The sequence below is a fragment of the Petromyzon marinus genome, chromosome 11, assembly GCF_048934315.1.
Source record: "Petromyzon marinus isolate PM22_M1 ecotype Great Lakes invasive population chromosome 11, UKy_Petmar_22M1.pri1.0, whole genome shotgun sequence".
Classification (NCBI taxonomy): domain Eukaryota; kingdom Metazoa; phylum Chordata; class Hyperoartia; order Petromyzontiformes; family Petromyzontidae; genus Petromyzon; species Petromyzon marinus.
Genome location: NC_133677.1, coordinates 14731692 through 14746522, shown reverse-complemented (window position 1 = coordinate 14746522; position 14831 = coordinate 14731692). Strand labels below are relative to the sequence as shown.

The following is a 14831-nucleotide window of genomic DNA, read 5'->3' as shown; positions in this document are numbered from 1 at the left end:
GGTTTAGATAGGTTTCCATTGCACCGTAATTCGTAATGTGTTTGTGCTGGTGCCAAAGCTCTTTCATATGCTCTATGTATACCTGAATCGTTTTTTAATCAAATACATTGGGAGAAAAAATCCATCAGTATGCTGATGATATGCAATTTTACACTGCAGTGAAGTCAAAGTTAGATATGGAGAGCCTCCGTAACCTCGAAGATTGCACGCGAGTGGTGCTTGTGTGGTTTGCATTGAACGAAATGCTGCTTAATTCAGGAAAATCGTAAGTTCTGCTTGTTGGCACTAGGGCTCAGGTGAAAACATTTGTGGGAGGATCAGGTGTGGCGGTCACAGACTCCAGGATGCAGTTTTCTACTCATCTAAAGAACCTCGGCACCATACTCAACCGGAATATGTCATTAGATCACCACCTGCAAAATAGTCAGGTCCTGCAATTTTTATATCAGGGCTCTACGACACATTCGACCACTATTGAGGCGTGGCATAGCCAATGTGGTAGCGTGTAGCATAGTATCGACAAGGCTCAATTATTGCAACTCACTACTATACGGGATGTCTGGCAAAAACATTAACAAGATACAGCGTATACAAAATTATTTGATACGTGTCATGACAGGTACTACATGCCCATCCACTGCTCGCTGAGCTGCATTGGTGTCCAGTTGTCCAACTAATGCATCAGGTCACACTCATTACACACAAAGTTCTTGCGACATATGAACCACAACACCTTTCTGATCTCATCAAGGAGCATACACTATGATGCGAACTCTGGTCATCCTCACAGCAGCGGCTTTTGGCTAGCCATCATACAAAGACGGTCGCTGCATTGCCCGCTGTCAGATATGCTTCTGCGGCCGTTTGTAACGCTCTTTCTTTCGATATTAGGAAGCCACTGGAGCTATGCACTTTTAAATCTAGATTGAAAACTACATTCTTTAGAACTGTTTTTCTGTTTAGTTTTTGTCCTTCCTCCGCACCTTCGACTAGCACGGTTGGCTACATACAGTGCGAAATAAGTTCACCATACATACATAGATGTAATGGATGAACGTGCATAGTAAAACTCGTGTAAACTGTCACTTTTATTCACTAACCTATGTGCAATGGCTCAAACACATAAGTTAACCACACTCTGAGTCGCGTCGTTACGAGAGGTACATTGCAGGTGCATTTACAGCGCCATCAGTGCCGAGTTTATACAGCCCTTGTTAACATGAACACGGAAATTATTACCATCATCATTACAATCAACATTGGTATTATCTCCAGGTGCTTCGGGTTGTTAGCTGCTGCTTACAACCCGTGTGTAGTTCCTCGGCGATTGTGAGATGCAATTTGCATGATTGACATGACAGAAAACTAAATATTATTGCTGTGGACATTTTCCCAATCTTCCCAATCTTCAGCATCACTGTCATCTTGTCCACGCATGCATCCATAATGAAATGTTAGGGCGAGCTTAGAGCAATGATAAGATGCTCTCAATTTTGTGCTGAGATTTGGAAAAATATTGGAGAATGGAGGCATGGAGCAAGGTTATTTTGTTCATGGTGTTGGCATAATTTAATATCCAATATCTGATTAATTAAATGTACATGGGGAAATTAATCACACCCTAGTGTTGAGCAAAAATTAATTTCACGTTGTTTTGACGTGCGCATATTTTATAACTTGGCTCCAGATTCATGGGTTTGCATGTTTTGTCAATAATTCACAGTACACACGGTGCTTATGTGGGTTGAGACTAACATTTTAATATTAAAACAGAGATAATTACACTTGTTATGATGGTATTACAGTAACAATATTTATCACAACATGCAGACATAACCAAATGCTACATTAGGTTTATTAACAACAGCTCACCAATACAAACAGCACAATGTGTGATCACCTTCAGCAATTTTCACTATGTGATGGGGAGAGATGCTCAGGGAAACAAATCGTTGTTGATGTAAATAGATATAATGGACCCATTTAAACATCGTAAAGATGCCACATTTTCTTAAAATGCCATATTCAGTATATGGTAGACTAGCTTTACTAGCCGGCTTCGCCCGAGACTTGGATTCTTGTCTTGGATTAATAGGTCTACGCGAAGGGTGGTGGGGGGGGGATGAGTTACGTTAGCAGGCACACTGTGTAACGCTGCCGCATGCGGGTGACATCACAGATGTGACGTCATCACTCACTTGCCGTGCAATATATTTTTTATACTTTTTGCATTGTGGAGTCAGGAAGCTACCCACATGCCAAATTTCAAGTTTGTTGCATATCGGGAAGTATGCTAAACATTTCAAACTGACACACATTCACAAATTTCCATTTTATATAGATACAATTATTGTTTACAAATTACTACATTTGCATGTGTATGTGGAACTTTAGCACTAGAGCCCCACAATCCGGATTCAAATTCTGAATATATCAAACGCCTGCGGCAATTCAGATGTGAGCCTGCCCTGGGATCCTCTTGGGCACCTCAGTCTAAAACACAGATATGTTTGGCAGCAGCGTATTGGAGGGACGAAGGCGGAAGTGTGTAGTCTTGGCCACACCACCTCTTGTGTTGTGTTGTCCGTAATATGTTCGCTAACAACACCTGCCCTAGTAGTCTATAAAGCAAAAAAAAAGTGACATGTGAAAATGGTAAATCAAGGACAGGAAAACCAACATCTGCAAATCAACTAGAGTATCCATTGCATGCCATAATTTCTATGAGCAAACGTCTCTTCTGCAGGAGCCTCGCATGGGAGTATTTTCTCTCCTGTTGTATATGATAGTGGACAAAATCTGTATTTAATAATTATTTGAAGAGTGGTAAGAATCCATATTATGGCAAATGTGCTATGTATAATACGACATAGCAAACATGTCACTTAAATCCATCTCTGCAGAAATAAGAGTGGGATCTTCAAAAATTGTGTGGGTTTTCTCTGGGAAAGCCAATTTCTTCCCATTCTATATGGGTCTTTTGGTAAAGCCACGCAGATAGAAAAATAATAAAACATCACGTTTCGATCGCAACACAAGCAATCGTCTTCAGGTGAGAGAGAGAAAGCTGCTGAGACAAGGTCTTATATTGGCCTGAAATGTGTGCATCAGGGTAGGTGGGTGGAGCTAGAGATGGTCCAACCACAGAGGCTGGGGCAGCGGTCTTTGTATTGTGAGAGATTAGCCTGTCTTGCAGCACGTGAACTTTTTCGGGTCAAAATACCACAATCATCATTGGATTTCAACTGCTATCCATTTAATGTGACTTGTTGAGGTTTGAAGATAACTGATTTCACTAGAATTCACTAGCATAGTTTCAAGCCTGACTTTGCTGATGAGACCTTGCGTCAAACCAGCTCAGAATTTGCTTGTGTTGCACTCCCAATAAGCCTTGCAGTTGACAGGAAAAAAATACTTTAATTCTTGATGTGCAGGGACAGATATGTATAAGAGATATTCTGTCTATCTTTTAAATAGAACTATGGATCTGCTGGTCTCCAAAGGTAACGGCATTCGGATATGGGGTGATGGAGGAGAGGCACTCTACTGCCGTTCACCTACATAGAAAGTGATTGAAATGGTGTGCTGTCTATGAAATAAACTCAACATATTTCCCAACTCTTTAAAAAGTCTGAAAACAGTATTAGCATTCAATAAACTACACTAAACATGCAACGTATTTTTCATGTTTGGAATGTTTCATCACTTAAATATAACTATATGCACAGTTTCTTATGGTTACATATTTCAATAACATAGCAATTGGAATACATTTACCACAGTCTAATTACACTTTAAATCATATTTTGTTAAGGGGACTGAACATAAGCTAAGTTTTAAGCAAACACCTACGGTACTGAGACTGCCACACTTCATACTTACATTTCTAGACACGTCGTTAAAAGCATAACATGCTCCATTCAAACTTAACGCGGCTGTTATCATAGCCTGTATTGAGATTCGAAAGAGTTTTGGGTTAGGCCACGTAGCTGAGCCTAAATATCAATTATTCTCTATTATTAGTAGATATATATGTATATGACAGAAGTGGTGCTGATGAGTTGACAGGAGTAGTAAGGCTCTAATTTTGGTTCGGTTATTTTAGTAAAATTCAAGACTGACATGTATGAGAAGAAAACTATTCACAGAAAGTTCACAGAATAACATGGGATGGTGCCCCATCTAAAAACGTGTCTTGCATGATAAATGTCAACATATATTTAAGTTAAAATCCTAAAAAGAAGTTTGTAAACATTTTAAAATACATAAAGTTACCAATTTGAGTATTTTTTTACATTTCAAGTCAATTATGAATATAACCGTTTTAAAAATAATGGGGACGTAGTTCTTTTGGGGATAACCATATGGCCCTCTCCCTCCTCATGACGCACCACACACGTCTGTCTGTGCAGCATTTTTGGAAGAAAAAAGTAAGTACCTCATGAAATGTTTCCACAGCTATGTTTAAGATGTCATAAACTTTAAATTTATGATTTCTGTGACCACTCCGTGACTTCCATGCAAAAACTGGAGCCTTCCTGTGTGACGGTTGGAAGATGAGATTCATCAGCCGATGCAAATATTTCCACGGACCACCCAGCCCTCCACCCCTAGTTACAAAACGCAATCACTTCTCTCTCTAAATACTAGGAATACAAAAGGAGTAATTTTACCGGAACATAGAAGAAAATTTAAATGCAGCTATAAGCATTTTTTATGGGGGCACACTTTAAGGAGCACTGCCTTACAACAATTATAAGTCTGTTTGTGGGAAATGCTCCTTCTTTAAAACAGACAGAATTATTACCTGACAAAAATTTTGAAAGTATCACGCTATAGACCATTTGAAATACAGGTATATTTCGTGATAAATTTGGACCTTTGCAAATCCACTGCTGAATGAAGGCAGCCCCATAATGGTACAACTTAACCAGTATGCACCTCCAATTGTTTCGTTATTGCTTGACAAACTTTATTTTGATAAAGTATTTTTTTAGCAATTCCATTATTTTTTTATATAGTTATATCAAATATGGAAAATGAAAAGCAAGTATAATCCTATTTTATGAAGCTCATGTTTTTTTACCAATTCTCAAGATTTTCTTTATAAATTCAGCACCTTAAATATGGAGACATTTTTGTTGATATATATTCCAAAAGCACGTGTGGGCAATTTAGCTCGGATTGGTCCAGCATTGAAATGCAGTGAATTTAGTGGCATGCATGACATAGATGCTTGCTGTGACAACTAAGGGCCCGTCCCAGAATCAATGATATTCTATGAAGATGTCAAGACTTTCTCTGCTCTAAGATGTAAATGGATCTCATGGAAATTGGAGTGCTTGGTTAATCTGCTGGAGTGAAAAGTGTGATAAATAACATGGACCACCTTTGGGTGACATAGCTACATTTTATAAAATGAACCTTATGGCGGGACGCCGGGGTCCCATAAGCCCCCGGCTCTCGCATAAACTGCGTTGTTGAAGGCGAACGATACGGCAATCTATTCCCATCGACGAGCTCTACACGATGCGCTAATCAAAGTTTCGTTTCTTCTGCGCATTCGTCCTCGCTGTGCTTGGAGGACATGACAACAGAATGATCCGCGCCAGGTGGGTCGCGGCGTTTATGTACGCGGTTTTGACTTATGTTTATTAGGAACCCTGGGGTCCCGCCATAAGGTTCAAATATTGCTGATGTCGAGTTTATTTATTCACACGGGGGATGCCCCATGCTATGTCATGTATTATGCACGAGGCACTGGCTGTGGTTTAGATATTTAACCACAGCCACAGCATCACAGTCACAATGAACTCGTCATACCAAGAGGCTCTTAGCTGCCATCCTTCATATAAACGTGTGGAATAAATGGGTAAAACTTAATATCCACTAACCTCTGCTGGTAACAGGAGCTATGGTTGAATGATTACGGATGAGAGTGGTTTTACTGTATCTCAAGATGTCATCTGTAAGAGGTTGCTCAAAGGGAATTGGAGAGTGGAAAGTGAGTGTGATGATTGGATAATTTTGGCCGAGGGAAAGAAGCGGAAGAAGGCGTATGGTAACTACAAATGTATACAGCAGTGGGACAGGGGTCGTCCTGAGTTCTCTCAGGTCTTGGTGTCTTCTCCCAGCACAGGGAGGGATAGATCACAGCGGCAACGCTCTCGTGCTGCTACGCCGGCGAGCAGCGCCTCCGTCTACACACACCATGCAGGGCACCATCGGCAGGATTAGTCTATGAGACCAGACCAGATATTTCATTTGTCTGTACCAACTGAGATGTATTTTTCAAGAGTATTTTATTAACAAGACGATTCAGATGCACACAGAGGATGAAAGGGGATTTACACCAGCACAAACACATTCTGGATTACAGTACAATGGAAACCTGTCTAAACCGCATGTTTCAATAAACTGATTGAATAAACTCTACAACTCTGGTGTCTTTCTAAGCTCTTATACTTCTGTAGGAGAAGTGAAAAAAGGGAAGGGTGGGGGAAGGGGGGCTAAATGCCCGAATGAATGCTCTTAAGAATCAATGCCCACTGGACCACCTGAGGTGTTATAACAGATAATTAACTCTTATTAGCCATAAATAAGTTGGTACCATAAAAGTGTTGTTTTGTTAAATGGTATCCATTTCTGCTCTGGCCCAAGGACTAAACTAAACTGAGCAAGAACCACTGGGCATTTCAACATTATATCGCGTATGTAGAATAAATATCACTATTCTGCTGTACATATAACAGTAATTCAAACGTTAGTAAAACATATTCAAACCTACCTTCACGGATATTAAGCAAGGCTGTTTGTACATTTATAATTATTTCAAGTTAACGCGGAAATCACTAAACTTAGTTTAAAAAATGTTTAATTTAGAAAACTGGGCTTTAGCAGGGCATGGTCACTAGAAGGGATGATGGCTGGTGGTCAAGACTAACGGAGTGGCAGCCAAAGGAAGAAACGTGCCCTAGAGAATGCCCTTCATGAAGATGGAGGGATGAAAACTGCTAAAAAAATGCAGGTGCTAAATGGATATCTACACCACAGGACTGTGACTTGGGAAGGCCCAAATACAGCAGTGAATTATGGCTCATGATGATGAATATATGAAACAAGAATGACATCTCCAGTTTGATTTCATGTGTGATACCATGACAGCTTTGGGAATGCTTCAAATGCATTAAGTTACCCATAATATTCTACTCAATGGGACATTGTATATGAGGATAGTGACAGCCTAAACATTTTAATGAATATTCTTGGTTCTTTCGGTAAAGTCACGTTGAAGGGAAACAATAAATTAATAATATATATATATAAAACAATAAAATTCTCACAGTCATCCCTTCAACGTGACTTTACCGAAAGAACCAAGAATATGAATCACTGCAGTCACGAAAGCTTTAAATCAAAATTTTAATGAATGTCAATGTGGATAATATTAAAGTTTCTGATATATCTTAATTTTGAACTGCAGAGTTAGATTGTTCATGTTAGAATTAAGGAAAAGTGTTGATTTTTCCCATTCACATGAATCAATTACTGTTCAATGGCATCACGAAGAGTTTAAAATGATGGTTTCTCCATATTTTGTGATACACTTTTCCCAGTAATAACAGGTCATGTTGGACCAATGTCCAACGTGGCCTGCTAAATTATAAAGTACGTCATGATTAACAGGCACAGTTGCTAGTCACACAGCATAACAAATGTGCATCACATGTGCAAGAGCTCTCAGCCTTACGCAGACCACCAGCTCAAAAAAACTGCACGTGTGGCCATGATGTCATTATAGATCACCACCCCCATGCTGGTGCAAAAATGTTTAAAAAGCACTCATGAATTGTGCAAAAAAAATATCAGCATTTACTGAAGAAGTGTATTGCGCTCCTCTTGTCTTCGATCACAATCAAACTAAATTTGAGCAAATGTGACTAACAGCAGCCTGCACTGTTACTCTGTTATTATGGACATTTCTAATCATTTACAAATTTGATAGAAGCCCGAGAGCTTTTATACATACGTGTGCTATTAAATGCACTGTATTCGTTTTCTGGCATGCACTCATGTTTCTGTTGCCATGGGTTTTTCCTGTCGTTTAAAATTTGAATGGACACAGCCTCACAATAACTCGTTTACCCAGCCATGCGATTGTACAGCAGGAGGTTGGGGCGTACCTGTGTGTTCAGGTTGTTGGCAGCTCGCTGCATCTCACTGAGCGCGCGTTGCATGAACTGGAAAGCGTGACAGTCTACACACGGGTGCACTGTGAAGGATCACGCACACACAAGGCACACACAAGGCACACACAAAGACAAATATCAGACTGAAGCGAGCGACAGAGGCGGCCAGCACCACGACTGGCCCCCTGTCTCCCTAGTGCTGCTGTTTACACACCGCACAAGGTGCTCGTTTAAGGCTGAGTCGACCTACGGAAGGCTCAAGACTGGTTCAAATATTCGCTGCCACTGTTATTGGTCGTGGGCGAGAATAGTACTCGGGTTGCCGTGTTCGTAACACAGCACGCTGACCGCTGCGCCACCGCTCCCCCACATACACAACACACACATACGATGTCATACATACAGCATGTCACACACACACACAACACGTGACACACTCACAGCACACTCACCATCCACACCACTCCAACAGCACACACAGAACATCATGTCACACCAACACAGTACACAAATACAGCACCAGCACAGCAATTAAATGCAGTACATAACCACAGCACACCTTACAATAACGTATATAGTATACACATACAGCACATCGGAACAGCACACCTCACCAGCACAACACCCCCAATAATAACACAATGGCAGCACACCTCAAGAGCACACAGTTCACAAACGCAGCGTTCCTCATCATCACACACTGCACCAAAGACAAAGATCCCCCGTGTAGCCTTAACGGACTGTAAGTCAAAGTGCTGTTAGCGAGCACCTATGAAGGCCGGAACGGCACACGAGGGGGTGGGTGGCCAGCACCACGCCCGGCCGCCTTTGTCTCCCCAGTGGCAATGTTTACTACACACCGCACCAGGTACTCATTTGTGGCTGGGTCGACCTAGAGGAGGCCCATGACCGGTTTTGACAATCGTCACCGGTATTGGCCGTGAGCAGGACTCGAACTCGGGTCGCGGGGTTCGTAGCGCAATGCCCTGACCGCTCCCCACACACACACAGCACCACACACACAGCACCACCACACAGCACCACACACAGAACCACACACAGCACCACACACACAGCACCACACACACAGCACCACACACACAGCACCACACGCAGCAACACCACACACACAGCACCACACACACAGAATCACACACACAGCACCACCACACACAGCAACACCACACACAGCACCACACAACAACAACAACAACAACCGCCATTCGCCACTAAGTGGCGGTGACGTCACCACGACGCTTGTGCCAGGCTATGTGCACCCTGAGGCCACGTGAAGTGTCGAACGCCCGCTGGCAGGAGGTCACGGGGCAGACCCAGGTGCCACGGGTCGACTGACTGAGATGACTGGCTGATGCACCACCTGTGCCCCCTACTGTGCCAACCTGCTGTGCTTTAGCCACCCGGCGCTCCGCTCGCTGTTGTGAGCGTCGCTCCTCCGCCCTCCGTTGTTGTTGGAGGGCGACTGCCTCCAACTGCCCAGTAGCATCCTTCACGAGCCTCCTCCACAGAGGCCGATCTTGACACCGCTGGTACCAGTCATCGGCAAGTCCACTCAGCTCCACGTCCTCCTGTACCACATCACTCCATCTCTTCTCTAGCCCGTGCCGCGCCCGCTTAGCCCCCTCAATCCGGCCAAACAAAAGCTGTTTCGGCATGCGGTGGCTGGGCATGCGGGCTACATGACCCAGCCATCGCAGCCTTGCCTGCCGGAGGAGCTCACCGATGGGACCCTGCCCAGATCTTTCAAGGATTTGTGAGCTCCTCACACAATCCAGTCTGGTAAAACCCAGGATGGATCGTAGGCAGGCCAGCCTAAATGTTTCTAACCGGCGAAGATGTTCCATTAGGGGGGTCCACGTTTCGCAAGCATAGAGAAGGGAGGGAATGACCGTGGCCGAGAAGACCTGAAGCTTAGTGCGGAGCGACAGACCAGGTAGCTTCCACACAGCGTTACGCAACCGATGAAAAGATATTGCCGCTCGACTGATTCGGAGTGAGACCTCTGCTGTTAAACTGGAGCCAGTCATAAGCACACTGCCCAGGTATGGGAAACTCTCCACTCTCTCCACAACTGCCCCATCACCGATTGGGAGTTGTGGTGGTGGAGTGTCCGATGGTACAAAATACCCAGGCAGGTGCTTAGTTTTGGTGGGGCTGATGGTAAGGCCCCACCTCTTAGTGGCATGCTCCAGTCTCAGCAGCAGCGTCTCCAACTCCTCCTCTGACTGAGCAGCTATTACCAAGTCATCAGCATACATAACGTGGTTGAGCAATAGGGAGCCATCCCTTGACCGCACCCGGGCATCGATTAGCCTCCCATTATATCTGTACCATATGGAGATTCCCCCGGTACAGCTATTGAAGGCTTCACGAACTACGTGGTCAAAATAGATGTTAAATAATGTGGGAGCCAAAGGACATCCCTGTCGCACCCCAAGGTGTACAGGGAATGGCTCTGACTCCCGGCCACGTAGTTTTACCCGGGCCCGCTCACCATCATGAAGGTCCTTAATGATCGTGAGCAGAGGGTCAGGTACTCCAAAAGCACGAAGAACGACCCAGAGCCCAGGCCTACTGATGGTATCATAGGCCTTGACCAGGTCAATAAAGCAGAGATGTAGGTCTTGTTGGAATTCCCTACACCTCTGCTGTAGCAGACGGACAGAAAATATGGCATCTGTGCAGGACCGCCCTTTCCTGAAACCGCATTGGGGCTCCGCAAGCCTCTCCTCAGCGTGCCTGGCAAGGCGATGCTGAATAATCCTTGCCAGGACCTTTCCCGGCACACTGAGGAGTGAGATGCCCCTGTAGTTGTTACAGTCTGTGCGGTCCCCCTTCTTAAAAAGGGGGACCACCAGGGCATCCTTCCAATCCTGCGGAACCCGTCCAGTGGTCCAGACTGTTGTTATGATGTCATATAGGGCAGTCTGTGCACAAACGCCACCCTCCCTCAGCATTTCGCTTGGGAGATCATCTCTGCCCGCTGCAGAGATGATCTCACACACACACACAGCACCACACACACAGCACCACACACACAGAGCACCACACACACAGCACCACACACACACACAGCACCACACACACAGCACCACACCCAGAACCACACACACACAGCACCACACACACAGCACCACAACAACAACCGCCATTCGCCACTAAGTGGCGGTGACGTCACCACGACGCTTGTGCCAGGCTATGTGCACCCTGAGGCCACGTGAAGTGTCGAACGCCCGCTGGCAGGAGGTCACGGGGCAGACCCAGGTGCCACGGGTCGACTGACTGAGATGACTGGCTGATGCACCACCTGTGCCCCCTACTGTGCCAACCTGCTGTGCTTTAGCCACCCGGCGCTCCGCTCGTTGTTGTGAGCGTCGCTCCTCCGCCCTCCGTTGTTGTTGGATGGCGACTACCTCCAACTGCCCAGTAGCATCCTTCACGAACCTCCTCCACAGAGGCCGATCTTGACACCGCTGGTACCAGTCATCGGCAAGTCCACTCAGCTCCACGTCCTCCTGTACCACATCACTCCATCTCTTCTCTAGCCCGTGCCGCGCCCGCTTAGCCCCCTCAATCCGGCCGAACAAAAGCTGTTTCGGCATGCGTTGGCTGGGCATGCGGGCTACATGACCCAGCCATCGCAGCCTTGCCCGCCGGAGGAGCTCACCGATGGTCCCTTGCCCAGATCTTTCAAGGATTTGTGAGCTTCTCACACAATCCAGTCTGGTTAAACCCAGGATGGATCGTAGGCAGGCCAGCCTAAATGTTTCTAACCGGCGAAGATGTTCCATTAGGGGGGTCCACGTTTCGCAAGCGTAGAGAAGGGAGGGAATGACCGTGGCCGAGAAGACCTGAAGCTTAGTGCGGAGCGACAGACCAGGTAGCTTCCACACAGCGTTACGCAACCGATGAAAAGATATTGCCGCTCGACTGATTCGGAGTGAGACCTCTGCTGTTAAACTGGAGCCAGTCATAAACACACTGCCCAGGTATGGGAAACTCTCCACTCTCTCCACAACTGCCCCATCACCGATTGGGAGTTGTGGGGGTGGAGTGTCCGATGGTACAAAATACCCAGGCAGGTGCTTAGTTTTGGTGGGGCTGATGGTAAGGCCCCACCTCTTAGTGGCACGCTCCAGTCTCAGCAGCAGCGTCTCCAACTCCTCCTCTGACTGAGCAGCTATTACCAAATCATCAGCATACATAACGTGGTTGACCAATAGGGAGCCATCCCTTGACCGCACCCGGGCATCGATCAGCCTCCCATTATATCTGTACCATATGGAGATTCCCCCGGTACAGCTATTGAAGGCTTCACGAACTACGTGGTCAAAATAGATGTTAAATAATGTGGGAGCCAGAGGACATCCCTGTCGCACCCCAAGGTGTACAGGGAATGGCTCTGACTCCCGGCCACGTAGTTTTACCCGGGCCCGCTCACCATCATGAAGGTCCTTAATGATCGTGAGCAGAGGGTCAGGTACTCCAAAAGCACGAAGAACGACCCAGAGCCCAGGCCTACTGATGGTATCATAGGCCTTGACCAGGTCAATAAAGCAGAGATGTAGGTCTTGTTGGAATTCCCTACACCTCTGCTGTAGCAGACGGACAGAAAATATGGCATCTGTGCAGGACCGCCCTTTCCTGAAACCGCATTGGGGCTCCGCAAGCCTCTCCTCAGCGTGCCTGGCAAGGCGATGCTGAATAATCCTTGCCAGGACCTTTCCCGGCAGACTGAGGAGTGAGATGCCCCTGTAGTTGTTACAGTCTGTGCGGTCCCCCTTCTTAAAGAGGGGGACCACCAGGGCATCCTTCCAATCCTGCGGAACCCGTCCAGTGGCCCAGACCGTTGTTATGATGTCATATAGGGCAGTCTGTGCACAAACGCCACCCTCCCTCAGCATTTCGCTTGGGAGATCATCTCTGCCCGCTGCCTTTCCTGGTCTCAGACTCCGGATCGCCTTCAGTACTTCCTCAACAGATGGCACCTCAGCCAGCCACTCACAGGGGGTGACTTCTTCCAATATTTGAGGCACCGCAGCCTCAGCAGGGTCATCCTCACTTTGTGCCACGATGTTTTCCTGGCTGAGGGATTTTCCCTCCCCCAGGACCTCACAGAAATGCTCAGCAAATCTGCAAACCTGTTCCTGGGGGTCGGAGATTGGATCACCGTTTTTTCCCCTAATGATGGTAATAGGTGTGGCGCTGCAGGTTACTTTTTTGATGGAGTTAAATAGAGATTTGTGATCACGGGCCACTGAGGCAGACTCCATCTCCTCAGCAACCCGTGACCGCCACCCATCCTTGCAGCGCCTCACGGCTCTCCGAACCTCCGAGCGAAGGCTGCGGTAAGCCTCCTCATTCTCTGACGTGGGATTCTGTAGCCGATGACAGTGGGCCTGTCGCTTTTTCTCAACCATCCTGAACACCTCCTCTGTCAGCCAGGGTCTCTGGGGAGGTCTGGACCGCGTACCCAAAGCAGCCATTGCAGCTGCATGAGTCACAGTCATAAACCTCGCCCATTTACCCTCGACATCAGGAGGAGTCGGGGACGATGCCAATCCCAGCCGCAAGCGATGATGAAATTCTCGCTTGCACCACACACACACAGCACCACACACACACAGCACCACACACACACAGCACCACACACACACACAGCATCACACACACACAGCACCACACACACACAGCACCACACACACAACACCACACACACAGCACCACACACACAGCAGCACCACACACACAGCACCACGACAATGCATCGTACAGCCCCTCTGCACAGGAGCACAGCACATCCCCGCAGCAGCGACCCACGTCGCAGACGTACGCCGCTCACGTACTCTCACTGCCATCCTGCGCGGCACCCGAGGCGGCTGTTGCTGCTGCTGCTGTTACAGTCCAGGCGAGAAGCAGCGTCAGCATGACGACAACGACGGACGGGACGACGCGCTGCCGGGACATGTCTCCTCGACGTGCCGGCTGCTCGAGAGGTCTCCGCGCGAGACAACGGGGGGGACGAAGCTCGATCTGGCGTGCCCGAGCACTTGCTGCTGCTGCTGCTACTGCTGGGGGCTCCAGGGCCGTCGTGTGGCGGCTCACAAAGACCCAGCAGCCTCGCTGGGCGGGGCTCCCCCGCGCGGCGCGCTCTCGCCGGCGCTAATTGAGCCGCCACTGAGCTCCACTGCTCACTGACCGTGACATCACACGCGAGTCCGGGCACACCACCACCTACTAACCACCCTCCCACTCCCCAGTGATGATGGCCACCCTTATGCCAGGCACATACCAGGCTGCTACTGGAGGACAAGTGCCTCGCCACGCCATGCGAGTCGGGTTAGGGGTATTTACAGTGAGGGAAAAAAGTATTTGATCCCCTGCTGATATTGTACGTTTGCCCACTAACAAATGTAATGATCAGCATTATAATTTTAATGGTAGGTTTATTTGAACAGTGAGAGACAGAATAACAACAACAAAATCCAGAAAAACCGCATGTCAAAATTTGTATTAATTGATTTGTATTTTAATGAGGGAAATAAGTATTTGACCCCCTCTCAATCAGAAAGATTACTGGCTCCCACGTGTCTTTTATACAGGTAACGAGTTGAGATTAGGAGC

General features: G+C 46.8%; 1 protein-coding gene across 1 annotated transcript; it reads right to left on the bottom strand.

Annotated features, from left to right (window-relative positions):
• Positions 1 to 1735: 1735 nt before the first annotated feature.
• Positions 1736 to 14532, bottom strand: LOC116941185 (NELL2-interacting cell ontogeny regulator 1). Its single transcript, XM_076066402.1, has 3 exons — positions 14054 to 14532; positions 8184 to 8272; positions 1736 to 6200 (listed from the first exon to the last, which is right to left on the bottom strand). The coding sequence occupies exons 1-3, from the start codon at positions 14172 to 14174 to the stop codon at positions 6111 to 6113; spliced, it is 300 nt and encodes a 99-aa protein (XP_075922517.1). The 5' UTR covers positions 14175 to 14532; the 3' UTR covers positions 1736 to 6110.
• Between the last annotated feature and the right edge of the window lie 299 nt (positions 14533 to 14831).